At 36.3% G+C, this 23008-nt stretch overlaps 1 protein-coding gene across 6 annotated transcripts in view; it reads left to right on the forward strand.

The window, feature by feature from the left end:
• LAMA2 (laminin subunit alpha 2) overlaps positions 1–23008 on the forward strand; it is a 341474-nt gene that overhangs the window by 59193 nt on the left and 259273 nt on the right. For all 6 annotated transcript variants that reach the window (XM_058834226.1, XM_058834227.1, XM_058834225.1 and 3 more), the window contains exon 2: positions 21592–21762. In XM_058834226.1, the coding sequence (XP_058690209.1) occupies positions 21592–21762 (171 nt within the window). The remainder of the gene's footprint in view (positions 1–21591; positions 21763–23008) is intronic.

Consider the following 23008-nt stretch of genomic DNA (forward strand, 5'->3'; position numbering starts at 1 on the left):
AGGCACCATATCTCTCTTTTCTGTTTTGAATATGAGTGTTACTGCTAGAAGGTCACAAAGCCAGAACTTTCATGGTTCTGGTGGAGTCTTTCTGTTTGCAGGAGCTGAAAGAGAAATGTTAAGTAAGAGCTGGCTATGCTACTTCGTTTAAAGAAAAGAAATCAAGCCTCTTTGCCTGGAGGAAACTCCAAAGCCAGATCTTATGCTGCTTTTTAGAGTGGCTAATAGTGATACATTTATAAAATGTAGAAAAAGCCCCACATCCCATGACTTAATAAAATTGTACCAGGATTTCCTTTTTTATTATTTTTTTTGTAGGAAGGTGATATTTTTGTACTGCTAGAAGCTGAGAAATGCCTGTTTAGTTTTCTGCAAGGCCACATCTGTTCTTGCTTATTTTACATCCTTCTTGAATAGCTTATTCTTCTGCCATTAAATAGTTCTCTTATTAGACAAGCCTAGAAATCCTAAGGCATAGCATGTCTCTTCCTTAAGAATAACTTTAACTAACTTCATTCATCTTTTTAATGACAATCTACTCCCTAAATCTCTGTTCCTTATTTAAAGATCTTCACCCTTGTCACTTGCCTGTGGGAATGTTTGAAAAGACATCAAATGAGAAAAATAATCTTTGAATTTTTTTTAATGTTTCAGTTGCCTTCCATTCCCACACCCCTTTTGTATTCCTCCAAAGTAATTTTATCTTTTTACTCCCTTGATTTATCCAGCTTTTATATGATTAGTCTTTATCTGGTGGCTATTCTGTATGTAAATGAAGAAAAGTTATTTTGTGCTATGTCCAGTTCACCATTCAAGTCTCTTAAAATGTTTTGTTCTACTGCCTTTGAGCAAGAAAAAAGTCACACTAGGAACCAAAAGAATGTTCTGCAGCTTTTAGACCTTCAGTTTTAACTGAATTCCTATTGATGTGGTCGGGTATTGCAAAGATTACCAGAGAACAGAAGGAAGCTGGAGATTTTTGGGTAGGGGAGTTACAGACAGACTACAGAAAGTACACTCATTCTATTTGGAACCAGTAACTTTGTGTCAAACTAGAACTGCATCTTAATTTTAAGGGTGGTCTTTCCTTGCTCAATTTTTACCAAAAAACTTCATAAATTGAAAGTCTGTAGTCACAGCAAGGAACAGGGAAGTGTGCAAGGCTACACTACTTGGGTGGTAGTGCCAGCCACCCATCCGAGGTAAATGACATGCCATTCCTGACACCAAATGTGTTTGTACACTGCAAGGCTTCTGGCATGGATGAATTTCTGAAAAGAGTGTGCTTAAGCATAGATGGGAGTGTGCCAGTGCTGACAGGCAGTTGAATTGTCATCCTGGTGGAATTGTGCCCAAGGAAAGCTAAATTTAATTCAGCATTTTTTCAGGTTTGGGGCATTAACCTAAAGATCTGGTGGCTGCATTTTTTAGCAGTAAATGCCCAACAGTGGGTCTGTGACTATATGTGTTTGTGACTGTATAAATAAACAAATGGAGGTGGAAAACACCTGTGACTCCATAGTTGGCCTGAAGTGCCTGCAACAGGGTGCAATTTTAGAAAGGGATGACCTACCACTATCTATGGATTTCCCGCCAGAGTTTGTCCTAATTTCTTTCACATGATTGTTACAGATTTTGTGGTCATATTGTGAGTTAGGTCATTGTTCTTACCAGATACTATTTTTTTCTTCAGGTGCATATGCAATTTCAGCTTAATGTGCAGCCAAATGATTTCCACAGTTGACAAAAGTATGGTAGAAATGTGTGGATACAGGCATAAGGGGAATCTGCAATTTTCAGTGGCAGGACATGCTCAAGATTGATTTAAGGCAGCTGTGAAACTGTGCTAACCTGAGTAGAAACATGAAACGAGCAAAATAAAAGATCACTGAGAGACAAAGCTGCAACTTACCTTTTTCTCAGTTAAGTGAAATATTAGCGATGTTGACATAAAGCTGACCGTATTTTTCATGGTAGATATAGGCTACATAATGAGGGAGAACCTTAGAAACCGTGGAATAAAACAGTAATGCTGAAATAAGGTCTTTTGAAGCAAGGAAATACATTATTTGAAACAAGATGTTTTGAAAAATCAGCTTCAGTCGGTAAGTAAACACTCTAGCGTCTCATTCTGAGGAGAAACAGAAAGAAGAGATTTCCCTATTATTTTGTATTCATTCTGATGACTACAGAAGGTCATCTGCTTAGGAGATATACTGGTGATTTCTCAAACAAACAGGAAAAAAAAAACCAACCCCAAAAGAGCAGGAGAATTTAAGTTCAAATGTTCCAAATGTGTGATCTGGATAAAAGAGGTATGAATTGATGGATCATCATGCATTTGTTTTATGTCATGTTTACCAAAAATAGGCCGTTAAAAACAGCTAAAGATAGCCATTAAAAATTAGATAAAAAATAGTACGTGGATCTTGAAGGGTTTTTCTGTTGGTTTTGGATTATTGTTGTTTGTTTGTTTGTTTGTTTGTTTGTTTTAACCTAAGCATTTTTTTAATCCTTCCCCTTTATTTTTCTGTTTTGTCTATCACATGTTAATCATAGAAATACTGGTGAGAAAGGACCACTGGAATCTAACCTTTTGCGATTCAAACACTATAATATGACCAGCACATAATTAGTTTATTAGAATAGAATATTGTTAGAGTAATACAGTTTTAGCTGTGACTTTGTCTAGCCAAATGTTAAAAATCAGCTAAGACAGAGATTTCACAAGCTTTCTGGAAACCTACTCACCAAGAGCAGTTCTTCTAGGTATCCAGTTTGAACATCTCAAAATTAAATCTGTGGCCGTTGTCCGTTGTATTCTTGTGGCTTAGCATTTTCATGGCTGCTTGTTTACCTCAGACTCTTGTTTTCCTTATATCTTCTGCGAAATATTTTTTTTTTAATCAAGGGAGGATCCTTCTCTTCTAGCTTTAATGCAAATGTTTGTCTTTGACATTATTCAGGTCATAAGGAGTTCACATTTACTTCACATAAGTACTACAGACTCTAATAAATTGTCATCTTAGGCTGGGTTTGAATCTGGAATGTTTACCAGATATGCTGGTCTATATTGTTATTAATAACCCTGATTTCAAATTAGCAATGTTATTTATAATTATGTCTATTTGAACATGACTATATCTACATTAACTATTCTCTGTTACTATGTATTAGCTATATTTTATATAATTTCTGATAAAAATACTACATTGTTTCCCATAAACAGACATAGCATAGTATTCTAATTACATATTGATGAAGCTCTCAAAATTTTCACATAGCTTGTCTGAAGTTCATTTTGAGAGGATTCTCTGTAGCTTCTGAAATAATTTACATGACAGTAGTTTTTCACTGCCTTTCTGTAACTTGTTATCTTGACATATCATCCATGCTTTGGTATTGATTTGATTTTTATTTCCATTCTTTACACATCCACATACATGAAATAAAGGTGCAGCAGATGATGTCTTTAAGGAGAAGGTTATGGGATTTACCACTTTGCTTAAAAAAAAATTTACTTCAGTATGAGGAAAAAAATTACTTCTATAGTCAGAAAACATCCCAGGGTTTTTTTTTACCTCTGTGACGTAAATGCTTATGTCAGCAGAATATCCAGAACCACATAATATGAGTGTCAATAAAGTCAGCAGAGCAGTGAGGACTAGCCAAGGCCATTCCAGGAGGATTCACTAATTATGCCCTCAGTGTGTGCCTTGCAGAAGCAGGATAAACTTGCAGAAGTAAACTATAGCATGAATGAAGATAGTAATTGGACCAGTTGTGATCAAACAAATAAATTAATATATGTTTTTCTTTGTCTGACTTCATCTGACTTCTGGTAGCTAGTATCAGAAGATTTTTGTCACCAAGAGACAAAGAATTCACACTCTGCCTAAGAATTCTACCAGTTTTAAACACGGCCCAGTTAAGAAACAACACCTGAATTCTGAACCATAACACTTCTGAGCTGTTCTTCCAGCTTAAATGTGTACTTCATTAGACTGTACAAAAATGAAAAATCATCAAAATGCATTATTTTCATAACATTTCTGTTTAACCAGAATTTTGTTTCAATTGCATGGCCTTCAGGTTCCTTGATGTCCATATATACGCAATCTGGATTCCTCGTGAAATTTTTCTGTAACTCAAAGTGACTTACACTAAGTCATCTTTTTCTTTTTTTTCATAATTAGAGATAGCTACTAAAAGAGATTGTTTCTTCTCTGTCATGTAAGAGACATTTACAAATGGACAGCGAACCTACATATTTTTACTGGATTTATGTTATATTTATTTATGTAGAATTAAATATCTGATACACCATATTGCTACTTAAATGTGGTGAGTAAACTTGTAGTTACCAGCATTGCATTCAGTTAGTCTGTCAGCTTCTGTCATCTGACACTTGGAGTTACTGACTTTATTAGATTGATTCTGTTAGGTAGCTGATGCTTTCCCTGGTGCGCACAGAGCATTAGTTATATCAAGAAAGATTGTGGAACTATATATGTAGATTTAAGTTGGTTCTGTGATGAGAGGCAGAAAGAGATCTCAGTCCCTGGTGCTTAACAGAGAAGAAATCTGAAAGATTGCAGAACTATGCAAGAGCCTCACATTGGTTTTCTTGCTGTCTTAATTTAACAGTTGTTACTGAAATTTTCTAGTCTTTTTTTTATTTTTTTTTTCCTGCACTCATTGCCATGATGTCTAAATGTCTATTAAACTGTGTAACTGCTGAAGTGGGAATTTCCCCACCAAGGGAATTCAAGAGAATTCTAAAATATCTAATAAATTATTCTGTAGATCTTAAAGTTCCTTTACCAGTAGAATCAGAATCAGTGTTATCTTTTTTTTTTGGTGTTAATGCTTGAGACACATGGAGAGATTCCCTATGTTTAAAAGAAGAAAGGCATTGTTGGATTTTAATGTTTGAACATTATGTTTAAACAAATGGTTCGTGAGAGGTGTCTTGGGGTGGCCTACCCTAATTTACTTATGTGTGTATGTATGTGTGTGTTTGTTCTTCCCTAACCAGGTAAGTTCTGTGTTTCCAGAAAAAATGGTGCCCTTTGACCTCCCTTAATCGCCTATGTCAAAAAAGAAAGGTAGAAAGGTCCCATTTATTAGAAATAATAAAGGATATATTTAGATGTTGCAACCTCAGGATAAAAAAGGTACATATGTAAATATATTTAATTTTTTCTTTTCCTCTAGACTTTTTCTTCCAACATAATTTCCATATCTTTTATAAAACAGGGCTGATATTATCTCCATTTTAAAGATGTGGAAAAAGAGGTTTAATGTGGGTCTCAGAATAAATCAGTGGTAGAATTTGAAGCACAACTTTGATATTTTGCCTTCCAGACATTACTGTGATTGATTCATATGTGTATACTTCATGGCAGAGGAATTTTTAAAAGCAATTTCCATTTCTTTTAACTTAAACCTCACAAAAGTGACAGAAACGGAGGGAAACAAATCCCATCCTTTATGGAGTGCCACATGAAAGAAATTCATGGGTTTTGTTTTGTCTTTGTTTACAAGCACAATGCTCTAATGGGAAAAAAAATGTTATGCTCTTAAAAGCAGGCTTATAGTAAAAATGGAAATGAATAAAACAGTAACATGGAAATTGTGCAAGAGAACCATATATGAAGTTTTTGCTGTTATGTTGCCAGTACCTTGTGTTATCTACATCAGGTGAATACAAGTTCTTCTGATTAAAATCAGTGGGTCTTCTTGACCTGAAGAAACACCCCTCAGCTTCCCTAACTTCAGAGCCCCTTTCTTTAGGTATTGGCAGATCAGAGGTTTATCTTACAGATTTTTGATTTATATGTATAATTTATATCTCTTAATAATTGCATATTCACATTTTCATAAATAATTCTGCGTGCCAAAATTTGTTTTCTCATAAGTAAGGACTTGGTAAATGGATATTTTATTTTCTATTTTTATGCCTGTGTTACTTCAGTGTCTTGTCCATGGGAAAGCCATCTGGTCATTCAGATATGTCATTTTTTAGAACCAAAAAGACAGAACATTGTAGTTTGTAGCATTAAAAAAAGAGAAAGTGCAATTATAATGAGGGAAAGAATTCCCATATTGGTATATAGTGTGGTAAGAACTGAACAAAAGCTTAGGGAAATGGTTTTTGAGACCTAAATGCCAAAGGAATTTGTTTTAAAACAAACTGTTTCAGTTTTACTTCCCATCCAATTGCAGGGTGATTCTGTTGCGAAAAGCTGCCCTTGGCCGTTGGAATCCCAGTGGGAACGGCAGCTGTGGGTAGTGGGGGAGAAGGCTTCTGTGGCCAGGGCCTAAACCTCATAGGCACAGAATAGTTTGCAGGTGTAGTCAGGGACAGATTATAGTCCTCACATTAAGGTTTTCAAAACATACTGCAAGGAACTTGTACAGTTGTCAACTGCTTTAGTAACACCGTTTTGGAAGTTACTTTATGTGTAGGGTCACCAGCTTACCAATCGTCTAAAATCAGAGTATTAAGGATAAATTGTACTGTACACAGTCAGTATCATGAATGTGTGTATAATGTGGGAATTCCAATGCCCTTCCTTGTGTATTTCAAGGAGAATGTTATAAATTAAATCTCATAGCAATATTTAATAGGTATTAAATCTCATACCATACTTTTAAAAAAAAATAGCCTTGTCTTTTTAATACCAGGTCCCCCTTAAATAAGAGATTCAGATTCTTGCCCAATTGTCTTTGGGGACTTGTCACTCTGTAGGAACTACACTCTTTTTCCTTCAGATTACTCCATTAGCTTTCTTTCAGATGAGAGCTCAAATCTAGTCTGTGTACAGAGATTATAATCTCATATGGTACAGTACAATTGTTTGCTGGAGATCAACTGTGTGATAGTAGAAGCCAATTAAAATAGGGAAGAATGCATATTGCTTAATTACATATTGATTAAAAGAACAGAAAACTCTAAGATGATAAAATAGTGACATATTACATGTTTTTGTCAAGGCTTGGAAAAAGATGAATCAAGTATGAGCATCCCACAAGAATCAGTAGAAAATGGAACTGTGCTACATGACAGCAGGGGGTACTTTTATTTGGTCTCAACTGCATTGACAGTACAATTGAACCATTATTTAAGAAAGGATAAAGACCAGCAATATCATTTTACAGAGAGAAACCACTACCACAGAAAACCCACCTACCAACCTGTGTGCACTGTGTCTCTCAGATATTGATTATATGAGAGGTGGGCATGCAGTTGAGTAGAAATCTGTGAGGAATATTTGCGAATAGTTCTAATTTGAGTTGAGTAGTTAGCTAAATATGACCCTAGGGGTTCTTTTGTAATATGAAGAATTAATTGAAATGTGTATTTCTGTTATCTTTCCAATAACTGGATAGCTTCTCTGTTTCTAATAAAAGAAAATTTCCTGTCACAGGATATTAAACTGATCTCCACAGTCTTACAAATTTAATTTTTTCCACAAATGGATAAAAACTTATCAATAAGGACACATTTAGGCATGCTGTAAGATTTAAAGGGTAGAAAATACGGTGCTTCTACCTAGCGTTGTTCAAAGCCTCCCTGGTTCCTGGTGGTGTGCTGCCTGAGAACTGTAGTAAATTTCAAGTGGTTTTGCCTTGGTCCTAGTCTAGGAACAGCTGAATTCACTGCAAAGATGCCAAGATTATGGTTAATACTTCTGGAGTAGAAAAAGATATATTTTTTGCTACATAATGCTGAGTGGAATTGTCTGCTGCCTTAAAGTAATAGTTATATGGAAAGACACTAAGCAGATATGAGGATCAGTATTTGAATTTTACAGTAGAACATGGACTGCATGAAAATTGTTTCTTCACATCCAACCCAACTTTTAGGATTCCCTATGTAATACAAACATGGGAAACATTCAAAGTATGATTTAAATTAAGAATATGCTTATTATTTATCCCCTTTAATTACCTTCTAATAGTCCTATCTTTGTGATAAGGGTCCCATACTGAAAATATTTCAAACATTAATCTTTCAGAGGGAATTAATTTGTATATTCTTTTCAGAACCTTTTTTCAGCTCCTTTATGTGAGAGTTGAAAAATGCAGTCTAGTTAATAATTATGTGTACTGTAGATTTCATGAAGGTTCTAAGAGAGTACTTGTGTATTATTATTTTATCCTAGGTACTGATTGCTAATTTTTTCAGGAATTTTAGTCAGAGGATTTATGATAGAAATGTAAAAGAAATTCTCTTAGACTCAAAATTAAGCATGGGATTTTAAGGAGAGGGTACACTATTAGTCCATAACAAAAGCTGAGGTATGTTAGTAGATACAACTCTGCACTAGTTAGAGAAAGAATTAGATAGGAATCAATATTTTCCCTTTATTAGAAAATGCAAACAAAACTTTAGAATTAAAACTTTCAAATGAAGAGATATGCTTCAAGCATTTTGTTCTTTGCTGATTCTGCAGTGGCCATTGCACAGTGGGAAGCCTCTTCCACAGAAAATTACTCTGAAGAAAATTCTCAGTCTCTCCCACTGTGCCTGTAGAAATGATACCATGTCTATCTTGCAATTTTGTTTTTGACATTGGGGTGATGGCTTCTGTTGTCCTTCATAAAAGGAGGCACTTTTTTTTCCCCCTGGGTGCAAGGAGAAGATTACAGTCTTTGTATTCTTAGTAACCAGAGTTATGTGTTCCCACCCAAATTTATTGTGTAAAAGTTTCCAATCATCTTTCCTCTCTTTGGGAACAGCCTTTGACTTGTTTCTTACGAGTTTTGTCTGTTACACAACTTTTTGTCTCACTGCTACATGTGCTTACTGATGTTCTGTTTCCAGCCCAAAACCCCTCTGTGCTCTACTGCTCCCACTTCACCTATTGCCTTTCTTGCTCTGTGCCCTGATGTGAGAAATGCAGTGCATCAAAATCTGTCACTGACCACAAACTTGGGTCGTGTAGTGCTTTCCTTGTCTTCCTATTGCTCTTCTTCAGGTGTGGGTTTCAAAAGCAGAAAGGCTGCCAAAACTGGTGGTCTCTTGATAACCATTTCCTCTGCATGTAGGGTTCAGATACATCTGCTGAGTGTTTTATCCTTTTGCCTTCTGAAAATGTATCTCACTTCTTCCTTTCAGGGACTTCCTGATTTTAACCCTTCCTCTCTTAATGATGTCTGTTTATCCCCTTGTTCTCTTTGTCTGCAAAAGGAGTTTCTCCTGCTCTACCATCTATCTGCTCTAACTCATATATCAAAATCCCCCCAGTTTTCTATAAAAGGAATACTGCATTTCATTGCTATGTATGTGCAGTATTAGGTTTCCTGCCTATTTCAGCTCTCAGTACCTATTCTAAATTCTTCCCTTCTTCTGGATTTTCACTGATCAAAAAATTATTCTCTTCAATTCTGTGTCTCAGTAACTAGACTCCATGGAAAGGATAATCAAGTGTATCACCGTTACTTGGAAAGCATTAGTAGGTACCTTTATCATCCAGCTCTGGTGGTTGTGAATTTATACAATTAAAAGCAGTTTAACCTGTCACTCTTCTAACCTATCTAGCTCAGATTTTTTGTACCTCTCCTTCCCTTCCTCTTTCCCAGGCCAACTGATTCTGAGAACACTTGAGTTTTAGAATTAGTTTTAAATATTGCAGCCAATGATCACAGCTATGCTTTTGAGTGTTATTGACTTGCTAAGCCTGCAAAGACCTTAACATTTCAAATATGTTTTTGTATGGATGCGGATCAGCTGTGTCTTGTCCATACTACTGCGAGAAGTCTCATTGTATAATGTGGAACTGTGTGTTTCAGGGGACAGTTCTTGCAGAATCAAAAAATGTCGAAGGTCTCCATGAATGGAGCAGTCTCTTGCCTGATTGACTGAAAGCAACTTCTGTTAATCAGAAAAAAACTGCATAAAAAGCTGTTGCTATGCATAAATGTGGGGAACACGAAAACTGTGGGGGGAGGGAGGCATTTTGCTAACTTTCCGAACAGTGAGAACAGCCAAAGGAAAACCCAAGAGATGTGCATCTGATTCATACTTGTGAAAAAGAAACCGTTTGTTTCCAGCTGAGAGTCCATTGCTAAAACCTTTAATTATGCAAATAAATGTCATATTAGTGACAGTAGCACCACTGAAACTTTTTAAAATCCTATTGGAAGACCTGAAGAATTCCTTTCCTTGATGTGTCATCCCATGCATTTTTAAAGCAATGTGCAGGGATTCATCTGCATGCAGTTCTGACTGATTTTAATGGGATGTAAAGATGTGACACCTGTGATGGCTCTGAGTCTACTTTTATAAAGAAGAAAAGGAGGGTTTCCACTAATACAGATAGGCACAGCTTTAACAGAGAAGTATTAAGAGATACTGATATAATTCAATTTTCATTAATTATAAAGTAAGTATGTGTAGGGATGTTCAAGCTGGCTTATATTCTAAGCCAGATGTCTTTGGTTGTAACAAGCGGAAATTATATACCAGGCTGAACATTTTCTGTCTAATTCTAAACCATAGTATGTTGTCACTGGTTTGCTGACAGCCATCTGCTCAGACCTCATTTGATCTTCCCATTCAGTCACAGTTCAAGTAAGGGGACAAAATATATGGAAGGCAGGGAAATTATTTGTCTGTTTTTCTCATGGAGAAAATAAATATTATTAAATCTTCTTTCTCACAAAATGTATAATAAAATATATTGAAATCATGCACATATTCTGTTCTCTTCATGAAATGGGAAGAATTTTAAATTTACTACTATGGCTACAGATACAGATGCACTGCTTATTGTATTTTCATATCTGTATATGTTACATATATATAATTTACAAATATGTGAATACAGTACCACAGGTCTTACATGTATTTAGGAGCCCTTTTGTAGCAAAGTCTCAGGTGAACAAATTTAGGTGACACACAAGAACTATTTCAATGTGCTAGAACAAAAGAATACTGTAAAACTGACGAAGAGTGTTCACAATATTCTTTCATATTCTCATATGTAACTGGACATTTCTTGATTCAGTGCATAGTAGTAGTATAACTACACAAATATACAATTTAATTTTTCAATTTATTGTGGTTTTTATATTATTTGCAGTATTTCTCAGTTATTCAGCTAATTCGTGCCTCAGAATACTGAATGTATGGAAATGAAACAGATAACCTGTTCCGTTCTGTGAAAAGCTGTGAGTCTAAGATGTGAAAAATAAATTTGCATTCTGCCTTGATACTGTAATCACTGAAGGCCTTGATCTTGCTAATTTTGCTTTGCATGCATTGAAATTGAACAAATCAAAGGTGTGTGGCCTTACAGTATAATCTGAGAAGGGCAAATTAATTCTCATTTTAATAGGATATTGTGTAGCATGGATTTAAGTAACACATACACATAAAATAGTAAATAGGAAAGGTACAGGTAGCTAAAATGATGGTTTTAGGACCACATGGATTTTTTTGGAGGACAGTTTGTGATTAGCCAACCTGATGGTCTTCTATGATGAGGTAACAGGCTTGGTGGATGAAAGGAGAAGTGGATGTTATTTATTTTAGCTTTATTAAGGCTTTTGATACTGTCTCAGTAACATCTTCAAAGAAAAGCTGGTTAAATACAGGTCAGATAAGTGGACAGCAAGGTGGATTAAAAACAGAATGGGTGGGTCTGAATGGTTGTGTCAGTGGCAGAAACTCCACCTGGAGGCAGATCATTAGTGATCCGTTGGCACGCACTAGCCATCAATGCTGGGGCTGATACAGTGTAACATCTTTGTTAATGACCTGGATGATGGGGCAGAGTGTGCCCTTGGGAGGTTTGCAGGCAACATAGAATTAGACACACTGGTTGATATTCCAGAAGACTGTGCCAGAAGGGCATTGGCAGGCAGGAGAAACAGACTGACCTTATGAAGTTTAATAAAAGGAAAAAAAAAAAGTAAAAGGAAAGTCTGGCATGTGGGGATGGATAGCCCATGCATCAGTACAGCGTGGGGCCAAATGGCTGGAAAACAGCTTTGCAGAGGAGAACCTGGGTGTCCTGGTGGACAAGCTGAACGTGAGCCAGCATATGAGGCAAAAAAACCAAATGTGGTGCATTAGTTAGAATGTCCACAGCAGATTGAGGGAGGTGATCATTCCTGTCAGCTCAGCAGTGATGAGAGCACACCTGAAGAACTGAGTCCTGTTCTGGGCTCCTCAGTACAAGAGAGACCTGGACACATTGGAACAAGTCCAGGAAATGGCTGTGAAGATGATTAAGGAATTGGAGTGCTTGTCCTAAAAGTAGTGGCTGAGAGGGCTCGGGTCGCTTAGTTTTGGGATGTGTCAAGGAGATTTTATCAACAATGTGTGTCAATATGTGTCATGGGGTGATACGGAAGATATATTCAAGCTTTTTTTCAGTGGTACCCAGTAACAGGACAAAAGGTAATGGGCACAATTCAGTATACAGAAAATTCCATTTAAACGGAAGAAAACAGTTTTTTTACTCTAAGTGCAGTCAAACAATGGAATATATTGCCCAGGCGGGCTGTGGAGCTGGCATCCTTAGGGATACTAAAAAACTCATCTCCACAGTCCTGGGCCATCTGCTCCCATAACCCTACTTGAGCAGGGGTTTGGGCTAGATATGAGGTCCCTTTCAGCCTTAGTGGTTAGAATCCTCTGAAGATGGTTCTTAAGAACTCTGCAGAGAAATTGCTAATTTGTGATCTTGCGTTTTACCAGAATATGTTGAAAATTTATAATCCTAATCAGTATGTGTTTGTAAAGCATTACAGCAGAATAGTGAGGAGTAAAACAGTTCAAAGAATGAAAATTGAACTTCATGTTTATTCAAACTCATCAGTTGAAACACTTTATTTTAATCTGTATAATCAGGCTAAATGTAAGTGCACAGAATCTCTTACATATGGTAAAATCAGTTTCCATTTGCTCTTTGGTTTCATAAAGTTAGACTCAGTTTGGATTTCTTTGTACAAGAACACAGTATACATCTCAGTCTTTCTGTTTAAGTTGACAGTGTTGGAGACTCAAGGGCACAGTAACTAATTCTGACTTTTCATTGTGATTTCAATGGACATTGAGTTTGAAGTTATTGCAAAAATACCCATATTCTTCATATTCTTTAGTGTCCAAAACAATGCATTTTTTTTTCATAAAGCAAAAACATTGTCAAGACAAAAGTAATCAGTAAATTGCATCTGGAAGCTTTGATTTTCCCATGCTTTATCTTATCTTTGAGAAATTCTGATTTTTTAAAAAAAATTCCCCCCCTATTTTTTATGCTTGTTTTTTTTTCCTTTTCTCCTTCAGTGATGGGATAGACAAATCATACAGGTCTGTGTCTTGCTGTTTGCAAATGAGGGAAGCGCATGAGTGTGTCTTTTCTTAGTATGGAGACCCTGGTACTCAGTTATGGAGATGGAATAAAAATGGACATTTTTAGCCTTGATTTGCAGTTTGGAGAAATTGTAAATTGGTGTGTGCTATCTAAGAACAGAAGGCATGGGATCTGGGAGAACTACTGTATGCAGAACACTTGTCTCAGAGGTTGTTTTACTTTTTCTTGTTAGGCCTGCTTGGCTGCCTAGGACCATAGTACTGCATTGCAAAGGTTTCAATGAAGATCATTGAGTTAAAAAATAAAAGAAAATAACTGTAAAGAGTGCAGTGCTGCTTGCTTCTTCATGCATAGTGTACCCTTTCTACAGATAAGGTATTTGTACAACTGGGATTTTGCCCTTCAAAATTTTTGTCAGAATACATTTGAAAATCAGTGGGTGTCTGACTCAGACTGGGCATGTAAATACCTTTGAAAATGAGATGTCCATTAAGTCTTTGTGCTTTGAATTTTTGATTCAGTGGGAGTTCTGCCATGGATGTCAAGGAGACAAGATTTCATCTTCACCTGTGTTTTTACTGTTCTCCTTTGCAAAACAACCTTTCATGACAGCTCTGGGGAAAAAAAAGGAAATTCATTACAAAGCAAGGAGGATGCTTATATATTTAATACAACAGAATATTGGGGTAAGCCAGTAGTGATTTTTTCACTCAGTCTCCAATCTGTAAAACTGATGGAGTTTTGCTGTTAAAATCAACAAAATCCCTACAGATTTTCGGTGCTGTGAGCCGTGGAGAGGCAAAGTGATATTACTAGATAATCGGTACACCCTCTTTCAGATGTGTCTGTTACTATGTAAGGATTATAGTTAGATTTGCTATCAAGCTTCTTCAGGTTAGTGTTTCATACTTTGTTTTTTGTGTTGAAGATAAATATGCGCAAGGGTGTATGTAATGTTGCTTAGAATGGAGAAAATCACCTCTGAGTAAAAGCAAGCCATCTCTACCACCAAACATCAAAAACTACTTTTCCACTTCCTTTGGAAGGAAAAAAGGCTGACTGCTGAACAATACTGTAATGCACAGTGATTTGGGGCAGCTGACATAAATGGGTACTGAAACATTTGTTTTCCATTTTGTTTTCCTCTGGACAAATGATCCTAGTGTCAATTTTTTTTTTATTTTTTTTTTATTTTTTTTTCGTTCAGTCTTCATGCTCTGTTGTGTCTGGACAGCTATTTCTTCAAATTGGGTTTATTTTCTAGTTGTATAAAAGTATTCATCTACATTGTGGATAGAGTGCATTAAGTTACTCCCTGTCGTGCACAGCTGGAAGCAATTCAGTGCTGCAACATTTTGTTTTGTTTTGTCCCAGTTTTTTCTCCCCACTGTGTTCCCACAGCCTAGCATAGCTCTGCGCCGCAGAAGACAAGTCTCTCTTTTTCCAGTGACACTTCTTAGAACATCGGAAATTGACATATTCTCTTTTGTCTTTTTAGTACAAATTCAGTGGCAAACAGCTCTGCTTGACTGCATGAAGATTTCAAAGTGCTCTATAGACTAGGAAGATTGGCTTGAAAAGTTAGACATATTTAGGCAGGCTGTTTTATTTGCTTCTTTGAAGAGACTAGGGATATTTTGAGAAGATTGAAGGAAGTATGCAGTGCCAAATACTGGTCTGTTTAGAAGAGAGAAGAGGAGTATGCAGGTCTTAACAGAGCTTTCTTTGAAGGAAAAAACATTTTCTCAGTTCTAGTGCTTTAATAAGACACAAAGGAATCCCAGAGTTGGCAAACCGAAGTTTGTCTTCTATCTTGGAAGTACTTAAAAAAACCTAATAAAAATCAATACTGATTTTTTACAGTTAACATTTTGTTTGTACGTGCAGGCACTGCAATTATTTGTATTAATTTTACCCTCAGTAAAATGAGATGCTAATCTTATCACTGTGTAATCAAACCACAATATAGACATTAAATACTGAATGCAAATTTCAGTGTGCCAGTAATCTTCTATAAAAAGGAAAGGTTACAGGCTCTATGGGTATCTTTGCAGTGGTCTTCCTTTCAATTTTTTTCTCTCAGTTTCCCCCACTCATAGAGTTCCTTCCTTTCTCTCCATGCAAAGACTGCTACTGCTGTCTTCCATTTCCTATCAACCACCTGTGGTGGGTGCTTCTTTCTCATTTGAAATATCTGCTCTTTCCTCTGTGCAGTAGCAGAAGTCTAACAGAGATTATAATCTTTGTCTTGGTTCCTTGCTTGTGCTTCCATTGTGGTGCTGGAGTGCAATTCCAGGGAGATTTACTGCACCAGTTGCTCTGTAGGTGTGGGATGGTGATGTGATTGAAACAGGATTTACAATTCTCCATGAGTTATATGAAGGGAAGGGAGGAAAAATGTGTCAGAACTGGTGAACTGTAGGAACACTAATGTGCAAGGTAATTATTTTGTTTACATTCATATGTTTCCTCTACCCCTGCTTTGCTGTAGCTGCTTCTTGACACATTTTAAAGGTAGTTACCCCAGTGACTGTCCCCACTTCATAATGAACCTGTAATCACCATTCGGCAGCTGGAGATGCAGTTAATACCTTTGATTTCCCTCTAGAATCCATCCATCCTCTCTCAGCTAGGGAAATCAACTCAGTGGGCTCTGAAGGTCAATCAAACAGTGCTGTTTCTAAAGGGAGTGAGAGTGAGAATGAGACTGAATTCAGCAGCTGACAGGCTTTATGAAAATGTCTTGTACCTGCTACTTGTGTAGCTCGTCTGCTTCTGCTTATCTCCACTACTGCAATAAAGCATGTGGAAAATCTGTCAGTTTGGCAGGGAAGTAGGTAATAGGGCATGACAAAACAGGGCAGGGTGCCAGGCATCAGATAGGTAGGTTTTATTCCACCGATACTTGTGGAGCTTATATGAGCTGAAGGTTGGTGGGAACTCATGAAGAGTAGAAAAAAGAAAACATATGAAGCTGGGCTGTTATTTTCCTTTATGCAGCGAAAATAAGGAAGGCATAAGAAAATTAATTAGGTAATACTGCTTTGCAGAAAACTGCAAGGAAATTGCCAGGCTTGAGAGAATGTTCTGTAGAGGATCTACAGAACAAGATCTATTCTATATAATAAGTAGCCATTGAGGAAACCTCTCTGGGTGCAAGGCAATAATGGGAAATAGTATGGCTGGAAGTAGACAATGGCTGGTGAAAGAATTGAATATTGGCAAAAATATTACCGTTTCATTAGAAATAGCACACAAAATTAAGATTATATTTTCTCTTCCACTTTAGATGAACCTTGATGTTGGGATGTATGCTACCAGCCTTAGTAAGAAAAAATCTACAGATACCTATCAGCAGCAATATTGAGGAAAAATGTGAAGGAGTACAGGGATGTCTCCCTGGGTAAAACCCTGCATCAGCTAGTGATTTAGGGATGTTCTGAACTGGTAACTGAACACAATAAACCACAAAATTCATGTTTAAGAGCTCTGGATGAACCCTTGTACTGTATATTAATCTAACTGGTTTTTAATCCATTCTTGTCTTTGGAATAAAAATTCTTTATTATATGACTTATTTATCTATTCTATAATTTAATTGCTATCCTGCTGAAAAGTAGCTCCCTTTATAAATAGGAAAAATGTCCCGATCAGTGAAGAAAACTCCTGCCTGATGAGTTGATTCAGCACCTTCAATTTGTGATAGAAGGATAACCTACCATGTTCACTCCAGAGTTTACTAAAGCCATGTGATTTTATATGCAGTTACATCGTTTTATACTTCTCTCAGTCTGTTTGTTTTCCAGTGGAAAACTCAGACTGTTCATACCCACATTCAGAAGCTATTCCACAACTATGATCTTGTCACACTTTCCTTCATTTTTTTAGCTCTACCATATCATTTTACAGATGAGAGGTAAGGGATATCATACAGTATTTGAGTTGTCAGTATAGATGGATTTATGCAATAATGTAATAACATTTTGTTTCTATTCCTTGAGCTAATGTTTTCATTGAAATATCAATAATAACTCATTCAGGACTGATAATAGCTTGTGCAGAAGCAATCATATTTCCCCCCTGTGTATAAATTTCCATTCCTTTATTTCATATGCCATTTTATTGCCTAGACAAACCATTCTGTGGAATTTTTCACCACTCTGTGGTCTATGCTTATTTTAATTTTCCTGAATAACTTTTATCATCAACAAGCAGTCATCCTAGTTTTTATCCTCTTTTCTAAGTTTCTTATGTTACTGTCAGAGCAGAATAGTATTCAGCAAAGAGTGTTATGGTTTTCCACTGCTATTCTCCACTTTTAATTCTGACCTCATGAGAGGTCATTCCTTCATGTGTTATGATGGCTTAATTCCTTCCTTTAATGGCCTTTGTGGAATCTTGTAGAAGTCTGTATGCCAGTCTAAATGTGTTGAACTCAGTGAATCACTGACATGCTTGCCAGTCACTCCAGAGAATTTTAGTATTAATAAAGGATGGCTTTTGAGGCATCTGTAAAAAGAACCACAGATACCAAGCAGCCACTATCTTTCTCTTTAAGATAGGTATCTTGATGTGTTCTGATCCAGGGCCCATTATAAAAAATAAGATAATCTAGTTAGTACCTTGATACCACACCTACTTCACTAGAACAGTGGCAGTGTAAAACTTGAGTACATCAGGTTTTGTAGGCAAGCAATTCCTGATGATTTGCTGCTTTTCCTTTTTACCATTTTTTTTCTAGAACTCTTTCTGTTGAAAATGCATGCTAAACTTATCATAATTAATTCTCTAGTGACTTGAGCAGCATGCTTGATTACCTGTGCATTGTACACCACTTTAAATAATTTGATTAATTTCTGTGCTGTTTGCTTTTCATAGTTTATTCACCTGTCAACACTAAGCAAACTTCCTATTGGGTTTCCATGCACTAAAATCTTCATGGAATGTGTTCCACAATTAAAAACCAAAGTGTAAAGCAGAAAGATGACCATTCTCTTCACACAGCAGCAGTACTTTGAAACCAGAAATTGGGCCAAATTTGCTAAAACCACCACCTAATTAAAAGCCAATACTTTCTTCCTATTTCTATCATGCAATTGCTAGAATTTTTTTTTAACCGATAGAATTTAATACTAATATGATTCTTGCCAGTGACACAAAGGAGAGAAAAGATTGATCTAGCTGGCAGTTGAAGGGAGTCAAATTTTTCTGCTTGCACTTGAGCTACACAAAATAGAGATGATGTGTTTGTGGCTCAGAGGCATTTTATCCAGTCTTTGCACTGGAGCAAAGGTTTACACAATGCATTTGGCAATAAAGAAAGATGAACTCTTTGTAATTTTAGCAGATCATATTTTTGGAAGTGTTTGATGGGAGGATGCCCATAGAATTCAAGGTGGGATTGATAACAACAAACTTTAAAATTTATTGGGAAATTGAATAGAAGATGTGCAAAACTAGTACACCAGTTTTAAAATATTTTTTGTGTATGATTATTGTAATGAAAAACAAGGCAAAAAATATTAAACTGTGGTAGCTAGAGCTCTCTTGCCTTTTTTCCTGGGGATTTATGATTGGAAGATGAATTTCTAAGGTCTGGATCTCAGAAAATGTGACCAGATAGATTAGCATCATAAACATTCACATTTTTATTTCATATTCAAAAGGCCTAGCTAAAAGTTTCAAGACAATAGTTTTATCTTCTGTATTGCTAGAATTTCATACCTCTGTTGTGAAAAAAAATTTATGCGTAACTACTAGAAATCAATATTAATAATATTGCTTCCTTCATTCTATCAGGTTTGCACATCAAATGTTCTCTTAAAGCAAAGCCTTCTTTTTGGGTTGTACATAGAAGTATTATAGAATCACAGAATACCTTGATTTGGAAGGGACTTGTAAGGTCTGCTGAGCCCAGTCCCTACTCCTTGGAAATAAAGATTTTCAAAAAAAGTTCAAATAAGTAATTGTTAATTATTACTTGTTAAAACTCTAGGGCTGAGGAATTAATCAGTTGAAAAGGTGAAGTGCTGGCTGTAAAGTGCATCTTTTGCTCTCTGCCCGTCACTCTGAGCCTGTGGGGAATTCAGTGTGGAGTACCTCTGTGGGGTGCTGGCATCTTGACTTGTGGGCCCTTCAGTGAAACACCAATACTTGTTTTGTTGCCTGTGTTTGTACTGATTATGGATAGGGCTGTTTTGGTAGCTTTACCATAACCTGCTCTGCACATTAAAGAGGTGTCCCAAGGGTGAAATTATATTCTAATAAACGAGTTTCTTAAGTACTCTTCATTTATTTACTGGTCTTACATTTAAAGTTTGTGTTAAAACTTAGAACGATGGTATGATTTGTGATAGACATATTACAGGTAGTATTTTTATAGCTGTATGAATCTGGAGGCTTTTTGGTTGCTCTCTTTCAGCTCTTTTTTGAAGGATTTATTCTCCTGATGCCATATACTGCAGTTCTTTGCGTGTAGGATCATTCTGTCCTTTGTACGAGGTTCACTTTTGAGGGCTTAAAATACTTAGCTCTGAACCAAATGCCAAGCTCTTTGTTAACACTAAATGATTACTGGCTTCTACACTATTAACTTTGTACAGCCTAAAAAGATAATAATGAGGCTGTCAGTCAACATAGGAAGTTCCACAGCTATTAATTCATCTACTCTGCTAATGCTTGTGCAGATTTTTACCATGTGGCCCCATCACAGAAGGCAGAAAATGCCACTGAATGCAATGAATAAAAATACAAGACCAACTGTATAGATTTTAAAATGTGATGAAAATAAGCTTTAATCTATACAGAAGGAGCAAGCTACATGATCAATAAAATCTCAAGTATTGACTGACTGCACAAATTGGACAGGCTAGTAACTAATTTGCTCTCTTGCTCAAGCAGTATATTTACACATGGTTTTAAAGTGAGCATGAGAGTCACTAACTCACAATGTCAAAGGACAGCTGTACCATGACCAGCCAAGCTTGGTAATTAAATGGCACACAGGTTAATTGCAGACACAAGCAGGAGACTGGTGTTAAAGGACTGAAACGAGCCAGTTGAAAGGTGTTGTCCATTTGAGGACAGAAAGAAATGCCATTATAAAGGGAGCTTTATCTGAGTTCAATGGTGACCAATTCAGTTTTTATTAAAACCTTATTTTAAGGTTATAATAGTATAATAGGGCTGGAAACGGAATGAATTGCAAAAGAGTAAATTTTGGGGCCAGTTGAAATTGTCATAAAATGAATCTAAAAGTGACCCCATAAGTCCATACATCAGCCTTTTATTTTGGTTGGCTGGTTGGTTTGGGTTGGGCTTTTTTTGTTTAACCTCTAGCCACAGCAAATTTGCTTTTGAAAATGCAAAATTGGTTGATTTCATGTGAGAGGTACTAATATGTACATTCGACACATACTATCAGTTTGTCTCCATGGATCAATTTTATTACAGCTAAAAGGTTTTGATCGGTGCTTAGTGGGAAGAAGAGTAACCCACTTTAATGAATGTTTTTCATATGGTTTATAATCTTTATAGCTTACTGCTGCATATAACTTGGCTCAGCAGAGCACTCAGATGTGCTTAAATGCTTTGCTGAATGAGAATTATAATACATCACTCAGCATGTGCACCTGGAAAAATAACAACAGCACTACCATAAAATATATGATGTTGTATATATTATTTTCTTCATGAGGAAAGGGAAACATGACATATGCTATTCATGTTGCTGGATGAATTACCCAGCTGCTCTGATGACAAAGGTGTCTGTGAAGTCCTAAGCAGAACAGCAACACAGTGCAAGTGCTGCAGTGTGTGAAGGAAAGCTTTTCCATGGAGATGTCAGCAGAAAAGAAGTATGATAGTGTTTTCATAGGTACATTGTGTACAATGTTGCAGTGGCCAGTTGGGTAGGAACTCAAGGTTTGATTGTGAAACATAAAAATTTATGATGCTTTGTATGTTTCTGTACTTTCTCCTTTGGCATCCTGCTGGTGTTCATGATATAACCAGAAGGTACTGATTTGAATTTTAGGAGAATGGGAAGAAACCCATCAGTATAATGTCTTTATTCTGATGTGTAAATTCTGGATACACATCCAAAGTTTTTCTTTATTATTTCCATAGCTGTTGAAAATTAAAGCTTTTGCTTTAATGTTTTAACAGGTGTTAAATTCGTTTGTGATTATTCTGCTAAATTCACCTTGGTTTTGCCTCTGTTGCTTTTGTTTATGATTTTATTATTTTATTTTATTTTCAGGCCTGTTTCCTGCAGTGCTGAACTTGGCTAGTAATGCTCTCATCACAACCAATGCTACCTGTGGAGAAAAGGGGCGGGAAATGTACTGCAAACTCGTTGAGCATGTACCCGGACAGCCTGCAAGGAACCCTCAGTGCCGCATTTGTGATCAAAGGAGCCGAGTTCCACATCGTATGTGTGCCATTTTCATTTTGTTCCTTTTAAAATATTTCTTTCCAGAGCATGTAGATACTCAGGAAACAAAACAGTAGTTCACCAGCCTGATTACTCTGAAATGCGTCTCCTTTTAAATCAGGTTAACCATCTCTTCCAAAGGTATTTCAGAATCTGTATCTGATATGGGTGCTCCTCCCATGGAACTTTCTGATTTAGGTACTGAAAAGCAGAGCACCTAAGTTCAGATTAAAAAAATTAAATATCTACAGCTGTTGCTGAATTCTTTTAATATACACTAACCATGAATGAAAACCAGAAAAACAGGTAACTGACTTTTACCTGCATACCTACATGTGGAATTTGAACATTTTGGCCAGTCTAAGCAGTATCTGAAGTTCCAGTAAATTCAGTTTCACTGAGCCAGAAGAAATAAGATAAAGTAATGGAACACTGCTTGGTTTAATGCTTAGTTTTTAATATTAAAATTGATTTTTGCTAACACTGATTTCTTAAAGATTACCTGAAAGCAAAATCAGTTTTAAAGTATGAATTTGTCATCATCTACTTCAGACATGCTTATTTCTGGTAGTTGGGAAGATTAGAACTAAGAAAATTTCTTATTCAAGTCATACAAGTTTAATTTCATGTAACCTTGCAGTGAAAGACATGAACAGCTTTAACATTATTAGATTTTCATGAGTATATTGGCACTGCAGATTGTAGAGGATGTAGGGATACTTGAGACAGCTTTTAATGGAATAGATAAAATTCTGGAAGAGGCACAGACACAGAAGCATGAAGACAATAATTTTTTTCCAATTGTATTCCAATAAAACTTAGCTCAGATACATTTATATCTCATGACATTTAAGCATGTGCTTAAAACCAGGGGAAAAAGAAAAAAAATAAAAAAAAAAAAAGACACCTAATCTGTCTGCTAGTTCGAGACAGGATGAGCTATCTGTGGCTGTAACTTTCCAGACAGATGCTTGTTTGGATTCTCCTTAGAAACTTCCTCCCCTGGCCACACTTTCTAGTGTGGCTCACTCATTACATTGCTGAAAACAAAGTGTTTTTCTAATAGCTAATCTGCATCTCCTTGCTGAAGTTCATGTTACCTATTTCCTAAATTCAGTCAATACAAGGAATGGATTATAATTCCCTTTTTCTTAAAAAAAATTAATTAATTGAAGGGTGATTGTATTGTTCTATCTAGTTTCCATACCAAGATATCTTTTCTTTCATTCTCCTCATAGGTTTT

The sequence above is a fragment of the Poecile atricapillus genome, chromosome 3, assembly GCF_030490865.1.
Source record: "Poecile atricapillus isolate bPoeAtr1 chromosome 3, bPoeAtr1.hap1, whole genome shotgun sequence".
Lineage (NCBI taxonomy): Eukaryota > Metazoa > Chordata > Aves > Passeriformes > Paridae > Poecile > Poecile atricapillus.